The sequence below is a fragment of the Haliaeetus leucocephalus genome, unplaced genomic scaffold (assembly GCF_000737465.1).
Source record: "Haliaeetus leucocephalus isolate CR32 unplaced genomic scaffold, Haliaeetus_leucocephalus-4.0 Scaffold506, whole genome shotgun sequence".
Taxonomy (NCBI): domain Eukaryota; kingdom Metazoa; phylum Chordata; class Aves; order Accipitriformes; family Accipitridae; genus Haliaeetus; species Haliaeetus leucocephalus.
This window is the reverse complement of record NW_010972942.1, coordinates 5,207,268-5,220,102: the sequence shown is the minus strand read 5'-3', so window position 1 is coordinate 5,220,102 and position 12,835 is coordinate 5,207,268. Positions and strand designations below refer to the sequence as shown.

At 39.7% G+C, this 12,835-nt stretch overlaps 1 protein-coding gene across 1 annotated transcript; it reads left to right on the top strand.

Moving 5' to 3' along the window:
• Positions 1-5,489: 5,489 nt before the first annotated feature.
• Positions 5,490-12,096, top strand: LY96 (lymphocyte antigen 96). The gene is made up of 5 exons (XM_010575874.1): positions 5,490-5,604; positions 7,322-7,411; positions 8,362-8,490; positions 9,450-9,502; positions 11,740-12,096. The coding sequence occupies exons 1-5, from the start codon at positions 5,511-5,513 to the stop codon at positions 11,839-11,841; spliced, it is 468 nt and encodes a 155-aa protein (XP_010574176.1). The 5' UTR covers positions 5,490-5,510; the 3' UTR covers positions 11,842-12,096.
• Positions 12,097-12,835: the final 739 nt, after the last annotated feature.

Here is a 12,835-nt window from a genome sequence, read left to right as displayed (position 1 = left end):
AAACAGACAGGATATATGCAAATTTTTCTTTTCAGTCTTTGACTACCTGCCATTTTCTTGCCAGTGTCCCTCTCCCCTTTTCTCAAGTTTTTGGCTTTGTCCACAATATTATTCATAGTCCCTATCTGTTCTTAATTATAAAGTACAATGCTTCTTGTCATTCTTTAATGTTATTTTTTTTAATTAAATTATCCCACAACCCTCAGCCTTTTCTTGCAAATGCAAAAAATTCTGATGAGAAAATTATCCCCTTTTGATACTTCAAAGGGAAATCTTTAAAGCTCTGAGGTACTTCACGCTCTTAACCACACTCTCTAGAATTAAAAGCTAACTAATTTCACTGGAGCTTGGTTTATTACAAACCAAAGTCATCACATTGGCAAAGATGAAGAAAATCTGTGTAGATTTTTGCATTGTACTGTCAGGGCCTAATTTAGATGATGGAAACTTCATGAAATTTTGTGCTGTAAAAATTAAGAGCACACATGTGAATTATTACAATTGCTCGGTATAACTTAATAGGTGGAAACTTGGTAAGCTGCTGTAATTTGGTTGCTCTGGAGCTCTGTGGTCATATCACGAATTTCTTCATGCTCCCACGTACAACATAGCCTGCTGCAGCCCCCCTGAGAAATGGGACAAGTGTGCTAGATAGGAGTTGGATCCACTATAATAAGATTATCCCACAGCTATACGTACCTCAGCGAGCAGCTATTTTAAGCAGGGAAGAACAGAGAACAAAAGCAAACAGCTGCAAAACATGTCCACCTTTCTCCGTTTCTGGAACACCAGGGTGGACAGAGTTGCTGTGGTGTGCTTTCTGTCAGCCTCAGGTAGGACACAACCGTTCCTTCTCCCTTCACCTGCTGCTTTCTCTTCTTTTCGACAGCTTCAATGGTTTAATGTATACTTTAGAGTATAACTATAAGCTTTAATCCTAAAGTTGGCTTGGAAAGAATAAACCATAAGCCTACTGGCAACAGGCAGAGTTATTTCCAACATAATTGTTTCCACAGGATACCACCTGGTGCGTATTTGCTTCACTTTAATAGTCTCCAGTGGTTTAATGTGATATATTCAAATCAAACCCCTAAGCCAAAGTGCATACAGCATTTAAAAAATATATTCAGAATAACACACATCACTTTTTCTTTCTTTCCACAGCTATTTGCTTTCTTACTCAAATGCTACCAGCTCACCACTGGGTATGTGTTGGAGCACTGCTCCTGGGTCAGACTCCCCCGACGCTCTCAAGCACTTCGTCAGCTGCATGTAGAGGAGCTGAACCCTCTACCTCTTTCTAGTATCCCTGGGCATGACTTTCTACTTCCATTATAAACATTGTCAAAGATAGGATGAGAGGATTTGAGAAGAGAGATTTATCCATGTATTGCTACAATTTTCTATTCTTCATGTTGATTGCTGAGTGTGTTTCTGTTTTGTGAGTAATGCCTTATGCCTTATATATAGCCCCTTTATATTGGAGTGTCTTCAGCAGTAACCCTAAACCCAGGATCAGAAGTAATAAACGTCTGCTTCCAGCTGCAAAAATATCTACTTCAAAAACTGTCACAAATGGTCCTGCAAGGAAAATAAAATTATTATTGCCTCTTTCTTTTGTTGAATAAATGTGTTTAACATCTTAAAAGAGTTTTCCATTAACGTGAGGTTTTGGTCCATGCCAAGAACTAGGACATAATTTTTAATTCTGTCTGACTAACACTGAAACGGAGTACTTTCCTCTGCTGTACTGGTTATTTATTTATTTTTCTGTGATAGGATATTATGATAACGTGTATTATAAATCTTTCCTGAGGGAGATTTCAGTGACTTATAAGTGCTTATCTGGTCAAACTACTCATCTGCAGCCAACAATCCAAAGTGATTATTTTGAAAACCAATCACAAGTAAGTTAAGCACTTTTTAGATGTATTGAGAAAGAAGAGAAAAATATCATAAATTAGTTTAAGGATTTTAACCACAAATCAGTGAGGACGCTTGGAGTTAAACTTCTACTCTCAGCATCTCAGATGTAGACAAAATGAAAAGTCATAGGTATGAAATCCTAAGTTCTCTAGTCTTGGATTTATTTTATGTGCTGTTAACTGGATATGCAAGTTGGTCCCTACTAAATGTAGTTGCAAAGGATTTAAAAATAACTGAAGTAAATTGTCACAAAACTCTAGTGAAGTAACACCATTGTGTAGCTCTTTCCACTTCTCTTTCTCTCCTTTTCACCTTCCTTCTGGATCAGAGTATGTAAGAAGAAGATTATAAAAAACAAAGAGTATTTAGTAAAAATAAAATATATAGAAATTTATATCCTTCTTCTTCAGTGACCTTCATACTGACTTGAAAGGGACAGACCAGACTCCTCACACCTCTAGTGCACTAGTTTGGGGCTTCAGTGAGCGTCACAAGAGGTCACTTCTGTGAATGGCATCGATAAGGGCATCAAATGCCACAAGCATCTAAACTGAATTTGCTGAGAAGATTTAAAAATTATTAAGGTTATTTTGATTTAAGGACAAGTTGACCAGACACAATGGTCAGGGTTATAGACTTTATAATCGTGGTCATAAGTGATATTTTAGCCCTGATACCAGTAGCACTTACTGTCCCTATTTTCTCATTAGCCAGCCAGATCCTTCTAAAATGGAGCCTAGTTAACGCCGATTTTTTAAAGCATTGGAATGGTCTTGAGTTGTACAATAAAAGTGCATGCAATAAGGAACAGCAGAGGATACAGAGGTTTCCCCATGTGTCTGTCTAAGCCACCAGGGGGGACTCATTCCTCATCTATATAATTTACTGCAGCAAGTATCTGAAAAAAAAATCTATTCTTGAACCAGGTACAGAAAGTCACCGAGTTCAGCCAAGAGCTTGTCTTCATTTATGTTAAAAGAGCTTTCATATCAAATCTTGTAAATCCGCAGCGCTCTTTCCAGTCTGCCCATGAGTACATCAGCCACCCAACGCACTGTGCAGCAAAGTACAAGTCTGGTCACAGAGGGACAGGCACGCTTTCAGCTGGGTAATCATGTATGTCAATAGGGTACAGTCAGTGCCATCTCAAGCCCACTTCAAACTGACCTGTGACTTTTGCTAAATCAATTGGACTGACAGAAGACTCAGCGGAGAGCCTGGCTTGGCATCTCGCTGGTTAGACTCACTCTGCATCAGTGGCCATGGCTTTGTGGCTGAACGGAACCTTTTTTTGCCTGTACATGCACAAGGTAGCTCTTCGCTAGTGGCTGCTTCATCACACCTTAGTGGCTGTCTCGTTGCTCCATTTTGTTCTTCCAACTATTGCAGACTTCCTGATTTATTTCCATTTCACTACATATTTTACTATTTTTAAGCAAAATTTGGCCATTTTGACACAGAACTGTATTATTGCTATGATCACAAAGGGTTTGTATGTTTAATAGCATCCTATTAAACAACAGCAAAAATCTGTGTGTGAGCTACATACTCAGAGATCTGTCAGGAAAGTTGTATAATTTTGAATTCCCACTTGAAAGCCACCTATTAAAAGTTCCTTTCAGTCTTGAACTCTGTCAGGCTGGTGGGACTGTGCTTGTGGTCTGTGGAAAGATTTGGAAATATTGAAGGGAATTCTCTAGCCATATTAAATTTTCAGATTTTTATCTTATTTTGTGAATTATTACATGTATTAGCTCACTAGTTGGTACTTTTAGGTACTTTTGAATTCTCACCTTCCTTTACTAGTCTGTGAACTTCCCCCATCTTCTGGGCACAATCAGCCATGTTTTTGTGCATGTCGCTATTCCTGAATTATCTTTTGCGTTACACGTTTGGACTTCTGAAATCCAATTTCTTAATCTTTTGCTACTTTACCTTTATAATATGTAAAATAGTACCCTGGTGTGCATGGAATTTGGGAGAATAAAAGCTTTTAGACACAGTGATGGGGAGTGGGGAGCTGGAACAATTTATTAAGTTATATTTGTTGTAAGTAATTTTTATTAAGTTTCCTGCTTAGCACAAAACCAAATACCTGTCTATTGTATATACTGCTTCTTTTTTTAAAAAAAATACAATTTCTGATCTCAGAGAAGCCTGCAGACATACATAGAAACCAAGAGGGTAACTCATGAGAAAACAATTTGATTAAGTTCTGTAAGTTATTCTTCCATAAATTCAGTAAGTAAGTTTCCATATTTTATTATATTCAGAAAAAAAAAAAGTAATTGTGTTTCCTGTCAGTTAGATGGTGATTGTGCTCTCTTGAATGAGGTATGAGACTTTTTTTGATCTCTTTCTGTAGTTGGGACTAGCAATATTGCTGGGTTTGTGTAATAAAAGCCGACCCAGTTTAGTCCACAGAACTGATGTAGCAGATACAGGCAAAATATGTTACTCTGTGTGTATTGCACTAACAGAAAGAAATAAGGGGGCGGATCTAATACCAAAAGCGCTTTAAGAGTTTTTGTTTTAGTGTTTCAAACCTGAGTACCAAAATCTGCAACCTAGACTGTTTTCAACATCTTGGGTTAAAATCGGGCTCCTAATCAATCTTCAGTTGTGACGGGTAGATTCTGTGTTCTTACAGAAACATCTCACTCAAAATGTGACAGCTTTTGTTGTTAATTGTCTCATGTTTGGTGTCCACCTGGCCCCATGCCTGGGCACTGCACTGGCACAACAGCCAGGGGTTGGGCTCCGTGCTCTTGGGCAAATGGTGCAGCGCAACTTCTCCAGCAGAGACAAAGAGTGGGGGAGAAGGTCACAGAGGGAGGCTGGGAGGCGGACATGGGACTTATCAGTTGTGATGTTATGGATTTTTAAGATTGCTTTCATTAAGAAGTATAATTGTGATAGTTACGGCTTTGAAGATGGTAGCTGGCACTGTGCAGGACATCAGTGGTTCTACTCAATAACATGTCAGACGGTTGCCTTCAGCTCCCATACTTACCTCCATTTGGAAATACATCATCTAATTACACTTCTCTGCAGCACTGGCTTGTTCTTAAAGCATGGTGAGCTTTGTAAGAAATTAATTCTGAAAACTTGTGAGAGTTATTGACTACCATATCAATAAAAGAGTGGACTTGGTTTTCATCATGTGTGGATTCTTCTTTTCTTTAGTATGTACAGGAAACTCTGTGTTTTAAATTATGCCTTAACAAATGTTATATCTGATGAGTCAACTGAACTTTCCCTTTACGTGCTTCTGGTAATCATAATTGTACTTCTCCTCACTTCCCCATTTCACACAGTTTTCTCTTTCATTTTTCACTCGTGGCTTGAGCTGCATTGTCTGGGGAAAATGTAACAACAAAGGCAGAAATTCTTTTTCTTCACAAAATTTATTGTAATGATAATTGATAGTGCTGCAGTAGGATTAATTAAGATTGCAGAGAATTTGACAAAATAACCGAATATTCCCTGAAGACATGTGACTGAGGATGACTGTACTGAATTTTTGTTCCTCTTTTCCCAAAACAAAGTTTTATGCCATCGAATACTGAGGCAAAAAAGTAACTATGTTTGGACTTTTTTTTTTCATTTTATTCACCCCCGGAGTCAGTGAATTACTTTGTACGTCGTCAGAGCTAGAAATGTCATATACTTTTTGTGGTAAGTAAAAAATAGCTTATTCTTTTCTTTTCTGGCGTTCGCACAATAATTACTGTAGTTTGAGGAAATGTGAACTTTCTTTCAAATTTGTTTCTTTGATGAATACAGAAAAATAAAAAGAAGTTCAGTTGGAGTATATTTCTGTTATTAATTACCGTACTATAAGAATTGTACTGAATAGACACAAAGATTACCATAATGCTGGCTGCAGCAGCTAAGAGAGAAGTTTACACCCAAGTAAAGCAGGCATGTTTTGGTTCAGGAAAAACTAGAAGATAAGGGATTTAAACTTGTTTTTCAAGTACTGTATTGAATAAATTATCCACATTGATTTAACCAATGTATTACAATGAAAAGCTTTAAGGATATGAAAGAAAAGGGGGAATGTGATGTTCTGCCAGGCTGGAGGACCAGTCAGGCTCTGGGACAACATGGCGTGTCCCTTCTTGCTGTGTCTGTGTCGTGGGCCGCTGGATCTGTGTAGTTCACTGGGTTTTTTGGTCGATTCTGCAACAACTGGGCACCTCCCTGATTGTCTGTGTTGAACAGGCTCAGTGGGCCCATGCAGACCCAGTGGTCAGAAGGTGGGCTTCTGAGGAGATATTTTGCAAGGAAAGGCCCCTGTCTTCTGAAAATCTGTGTGCATTACTAGTGTATATCACCTGTAAAATAGCTATATAAACTGAGGCACAGGAGGGGATGATTATTTTGCTTTACATTAATAGTCACGTTAAAAATTTAACAGGGGTAAAAGTGGCGGTACTTAAGCTTGCAAAGCAAACCTTTGAGAGCAGGGCAAGTTTTGTTTGCCCTTCTTCCTGTCGCAATTTCCTGTGCGTAGTGGTATCCAAGATGAGAAGCTGACTGCCGGTTACCGACAGCCAGACAGTTTCCCTCTGCACGCCCCTTGCTTTAATCCCCCAAACACAAGACAGGACCCTTCACCGTAAACGACCCCACCATCCCGTTTGCTGGTGGGGTTAGCGCGGGGAGCAGGCCTTCCCCAGCCTGCCAAGCAAGGTGAACTGAACAGACTTCTTTCCTAAAATTAAAATAAAAATAAAAACTGACTGGAAATGCTTCCAAAGGCTGTAACTGAATGAATTTTTAAAAATTAAAATATCAGCTAATAGGCTCTAAATTTGATTAAGTACAGGTTGTATGATACTTTATCACGCTGCATCTGACACTGTGTGTTGTACAATGAATGCTAGGTGGGTCACTCACAAAACAAATCTACTCAAAGGCTCATTTACATTATCCTGAAAATATGCTGGTACATTAAAAACATTTTTAGCTGTTCTCAGCAAATTTATATAGATTGCAGGGGTAGCATAAGTAGGGATATTTTCAGCAGAGGACCATGCTGGCTTAATGCTAATACAAAGTTTCTGTAACTTTAAAAGAGAAATAAAGGTACTTTTACCTCTGAGTTTTGTGTGCAAAATAACATCAACCAAACAATTGACTCCTCTTGCTACTTAAAGAAATATGATATTATTTTTGCCCTCTAAGCATATAAATAATTAAAATATAATTTAAATTACATATTTAATATTTACTGTGGATATTTATGTTAGACAATTTTATAGTATATACCTGAATACATTTAAAAATATGTATGTGTTTATTGTGAGTGTGTACATATGTATATTTTTATTATTTTCCTGGAAGAAGCCAATTTACACTAACAATATGGAATACTTTTTTCCTGTAGATTCTACAGCTCATGATTTCATGTTTAATCTGACACCTTGCAGCATCATGAACAAATCCGTCTGGAAGGCTGGTCTTATGTGGATTCCAAGTGAGTCCCTCCTGACTAGACAATTATATTCTTCAAATGCAAAAAAATGAATACAAGCAAAAAGCTGACACTTGACATCCTAAATGCCAAATGGTTTGGGAGATCAGTTTCTCTGATTAAAAATGGAATAGATAAACTATAGTGATGGACAGAAATGATGATTTGTGGAAATAAGTGTGTTTGAGTTTTACTTGTTGGAGCAGTTACCAGAGCTCTGCACACTAACTGGCACTGTACATGCAAATCTGAGATGGTATAGGTGCATGTGCATTTATCTGGAAGAAGCAGACAAGATTTGCAGCATACGAGCTCTTCTGGCCTGAAGAAATCCAAGTCTGTTTAAGGAGAGAGAATATCATTAGGCTATCCAAGTATGGCAGGCCTTCTACTGAGAATATGCATGTTCCAGAAGCTGGAAATGGTACTGGATTGTGTATGCAAACCCAACATTAATATTAACATCCAGCTTTAAGCTGGCAAGCTGAGTTACTTATGAAATGGCTGTATCATAAACTTCACCTTCTGAGTAAAAACTCTGGAGCTGGACTAAGTCTGCTTCCCTAGAAAGATATCTTTATGATGACTACCAGCATTCAGGTCAGCTTGTTTGCAACACCTGCTTAAAACTACAGAGTCCTCATCTGAGTATTGATTTAGGTTAGCTGTGGAGCTAAGTGAACTCTGTTATCTTTGCTGAAGAAATTAAAACACATTTTTAAATTGTCCACTCAAATATTTTTTTAGACTGATGTTTTTTTGTTGAAAACCAGCTTTTTTTTTTTTTTCTGGAAGTAACAGTTTTCAAAATATGTATTTTTGTTAGTTTTGGGGGCAGTCTTTAAAAAATATTGTATTTCAGAGAAAACTAGGTTTTAGCTGAATAGTGTGTCTGCATATATGTTTTTCCTCCCCACCAGCTACCATATTCTTACTTGCAGTGTCTTAACTAGGAAGTGACATCACCTTTTTGAAGATCGTCTTCAATGTCTGGTACGACAATGCCAAAGCATTACACTGGAAAGAAGTCCTTTGCAGCGGAGCTGACGATGAATACACAGTGTGCGGAATGCTGAAAGGAGGTCAGTGTGGAAAATACACTGTGCCTTTCCCTTGCCTGGCAGGTTCCCTTCACAACAGCACCATATCCTGCCAGACCTTTTTCACCACTCAGCAGATTTCTTAAAAGACTAGTTGATCAACCCATGCAGACAGATTTTTCTCTCCACAATCTAGACCAATTCATCTTGCTTGGCTGGCAGCAGACTTCAGGGCAGGCAGTTTTCCAATGCCAGAACCCCACTAAAATAGAGAATTTCCAAATTTTATGTTTTAACACCCTTGTACTGTAGTTTCCATCTCTATAAATTAGGATTACCAATATCCTTCATCTCATTATGACACTTTTATTGTTAACATCTCTAAAATGACAATGAACGACTACATTTGACTGGACTGTATAGAAAACTTGAGAAGAGCTGGGGGCCTTACTAATATCCAGAACATAGTTTATTTAGATAAGTATCTGGATGGGTTTTTAAAGAGATTCTCTACCCCCATGTATAACGCTTTTTTATTACAGAAGAGTCAATCCTGTTGTAGGGGCTAACCAACATTAACATGAGACAGGCTCAGGTCCAGAGAATTCAGGCAGAATGTCAGACTAAAGGCCAGAAAAGACCTGTACGGAGGTCAAAATACACAATCCATGTTTTCCTTTCTCTAAAAATGAGTATCAGCTGTCTTCGGTTATCATTCAGCTGAACTACTATTACAAGGTAAATTATTGGAGTTATCACAGTAGGATGGGTCTGCAGGAGATGTTGCAGGAGCATTGTGGCTAATTTCTATTTTCTAACGTGGTTTAGACAAATAGGCAGAGCTCTAGGAGAAGAAAAAGGTGAGGGCTTTATCACTGGAAGAGTAAATGGCATTGGCACTGCTGTTGAGAGATATGCCATGTTGCTTTGAAGTTATTTGGGAAGTTTGATGGCTTTATGATTAAGTAACCATTTATATTATAATTATCTCTGTTTTACAGAAACAATTGTGACAACATTTGACATTAAAGGTGCAAGAACAAAGTTTCCAAAGGTACTTTTCAGCATTTTATATAAAGAAATAACAATAGTAAAAATCACATACTTACATGTATATATTTCTAAAAAGACTTGTTTACCCAAACTGTAGAAAACAGCAAAAGGAAATGTCAGAAAACTTTCTCGTGCTTGAAGTGATGACTCCAGTATGGTAGCATCTCTGAAATGCTAAATGTCCTCAGGTTATTATTCGTCTATTATTCCTCCATTATTTTATAGTAGAAAAGACCAAAGATATCAGTTAATGTCACCTTAATAATTCCATTTCATTTGGTAAATTATTGTGTTTAATTTTGCCTGTTTGAGTAAATCCATTCACATTATTTCTTCCCATTTCATTCTTTATTTGATGTTCTCTTCACATGCTGGTCTGTTCCTCCCTGAAATCCTTTTCAAAGATTTGAAGAGGGATAACAATATCCAAAAGTAAAAAGAATGCTCCAGCATTAAACCAGGAGCAGCACCAGTCCTCAGGTTAGCCCACCCTCATCCAACACCCGCCTCATCAGCTGCGTCAGCCTCCCCAAGGCCCTCACCATCCCTGTTAATTCCCACAAATGTCACTAAGGAGCTCCTACTGGCACAAGTTCTCCAGCCTCTCCTTAACTCAAAGCTCATAGGCGTCTAACAGTGTTGAGCTCCATCTGTCCCAGCAGCTCTTCTAGCCCCAGAGCTGGTAGTAAACAGGAAAGTCCTCTGCCATAAGCAATCCTCCTATGGATGAGGTGCTTATGGCAGACCTGACACTTCCCGATGGGACTCTGCCAGACCAGGAACTAACCCTAATCATAGTCTTTGCTGTAAACTGGAAACTCTTGCAAGCCTCCCATGCCTTTCAATTAGTCCTAAGAGCCCTTCAGCTCCCAAGTGCTCATCCCCAGTTTGCAGTACCAGAAGAGGAAGGTGGCAGGTGTCAAAGAGGGTAGGGTAAGACCTGGGTTCAGCAGGGGCCACCAAGCTGTCTTCTGTCCTGGTGCCTACAAAAGTCTGTCTGTGTGAGGGTGTAAAGATGGGTAGCTAGACAATAGCTAAACCTGGGGTGATGCTGCTTTGTGAATCAGACTGCTGGATGTGGATGAGCAGAGCGGTGCTTCTGGAAGGAATGCCGAGCCGACGTGAGGACCAGTATTGTTTGCAGCAGCGTGCACTGCGAGTAAGTGTGGCTGACAGAGCTGGGCTTATGGCTAAGGTTCAGGCAAGCAGTATCCCGCTAGTCAGGGAGCAGATGCTCCATGCAGGGAGGTGAGCTAGGCACTAACAGCATGATTTAAGCAGGCAGCTTGAGACCTCACGCTAGGAGTCATACTGGCTATACTTTGATTCAGGGACTGAAGAACGACTACAGCACTCTTGTCACATGGGTCCTTCCTCCCACTCTCCTCTCTCTAACGTACTTCACCCTAATCTTGACATCATGTTCAAACTCAGGACAAACTTTTTGCCACCAATAATAGTATAAGGTTGCTTTAGCTTTCATCAGGCAGACGTCTGATGTATTCACATCATACGTTCACTCTAAGTTGCTGATTTTGGTAAACACCACTGAGGCTGAATAGCAGTTAAATGTCCAGTATGTGATTATAGCTGAAAACAAAAGGATGGACTGTGCAGTACAACAAACTGTTACAAGACTGGTCAGAAGCTGTGTGGTATATAGCCAGGAGGATTTCCCTAGGACTGCCTGTGAAATAGAGGCTGTTATTGCAACTGCCTATGTTGCAATGGGTGTTGGGGGCAAGAAGGTGGCAGAAAGCCAGCCAAAAATCAAGTGTCGGTAGGAGTGAATCCTTTCTGGATGTAAGCTATAAGGGCTAATAAGGTCACTGCCTTATAGTGGGGACAAAAAAGCCCATTGCTGCAGAATGCAGCCTGGTGTATCAACTCAGTTAATTCCTATTTGTGGAATCAGAAACGTTACTCATGACAACAGCTCTGGAAAGGGGAGCAGGTGCCCTCGGGAGCACAGGACTCTGGTTTGAGAGAGGACCCTGACGAGTGCAAGCTGGACCACGGCCTACTGCTGTTCCTTAGTACCCCGGTCATGAGAATAAAATTGAGCACTATTTTTTAATGTACACATATATCTGAATATACACATGATAACAGTTCCTGATGGGAATCTTTCTTTTTTTGGGGTCTAACAGATGTTACCAGAACCATTCAAAGCAGATACTTAGGCAAAAGCAGGCAGCATTGTGCACTAATTTTCTTTTTTTTTCTTCCTTATTTTAGGGCAATTATAACATTATTTCACAAGGATTCTCTGATGATTCTGAGAATAATATGATCATGTGCTTGAACTTCACCATGATAGTAAAACAAGGCGCTTTCTGAATACGACAAATGTTTCAAATAATTCCAGAACACGGAGCTCACTTCTGCAAGCATCTGGAACCCAACCTGCGAAATAATAAGCACGCTAATTTTCCTGAGGTAGAATACATCATGTACTGGCTGGAAAGCTACATGATGGATAGTCTTATGCATTTATAGCACTGCTGTAATCAGATGCTCAGCCAATGTGCACAAAATCTCTGGGAATCAGACATCCTGATTAATCCACAGAATAACCCTGACTGGATGTCAGGCTGAGGACTGCATTTTGGTGCTGTGCCTTGAGTTATGAAAAGAACAAGTACTTTAGACTGCGCTAAACTAATACAAGAAGTTTTGAAGTGCAAGAACCAGAAGTTCGCCAGTATTCAATTTAAAATAAACCAGCAATTGAATCTGGGAACCCTGTTGTGTGGGTTTTTTTTTTAGCTGATGTGAGTAACATTCAAAGTGGAACATGTTTCCAGTTACACTGATATGGTACAGCTGAATTTAGCCATCCAGAGCTGTAACTGCAACCCCATAGCATGTTTTTAGCTCTTGCTCAGAGTCCGAGGGGCAGAGGCTACACAAGCTGTCTCCTTCAGAAGCAGGGGGATGGTCATTGCTCAACAGGTTGATCTATTCCTCAGTTATCAAAAGCATGTCTAAAGGTTTGCTGTGGCTTCTGCCTCTTGGGCAGCCCTACATTCAGTACCCGCCTTCCTTCTCTGCTGCACCTCCACACCCAAGACCCTCGGTGAGATTTTGATGGAGTGTAAGTATTGGTCCTTAGGAGGAGAGCTGGCAGCCTTTCAGGCTTCATGGTGCTTTGGTGCCACTGTATGATGAAAGACAGCTGACCAGTGCAGTGTACAAATGCTTCCTTCCTTCAGACAGGTACTCTCCTTATGATGTTAGGATGCCATGTCCTCTTTTCATCCTCAGCCCCCAGCCAGCGGTTGCTTAGTGAGTTCAGACACTTTTCCCTAATGCACGGGCCAGTGTTGAAGTG

Excerpts from the sequence above, each read along its gene's own strand:
- LY96 (XM_010575874.1), top strand. The coding sequence starts at position 5,511 with ATGTTTGGACTTTTTTTTTTCATTTTATTCACCCCCGGAGTCAGTGAA. Across the intron at positions 7,412-8,361 it reads TGGTCTTATGTGGATTCCAA|GAAGTGACATCACCTTTTTG; the intron begins GTGAGTCCCTCC and ends TGTCTTAACTAG. Across the intron at positions 9,503-11,739 it reads CAAGAACAAAGTTTCCAAAG|GGCAATTATAACATTATTTC; the intron begins GTACTTTTCAGC and ends TCCTTATTTTAG.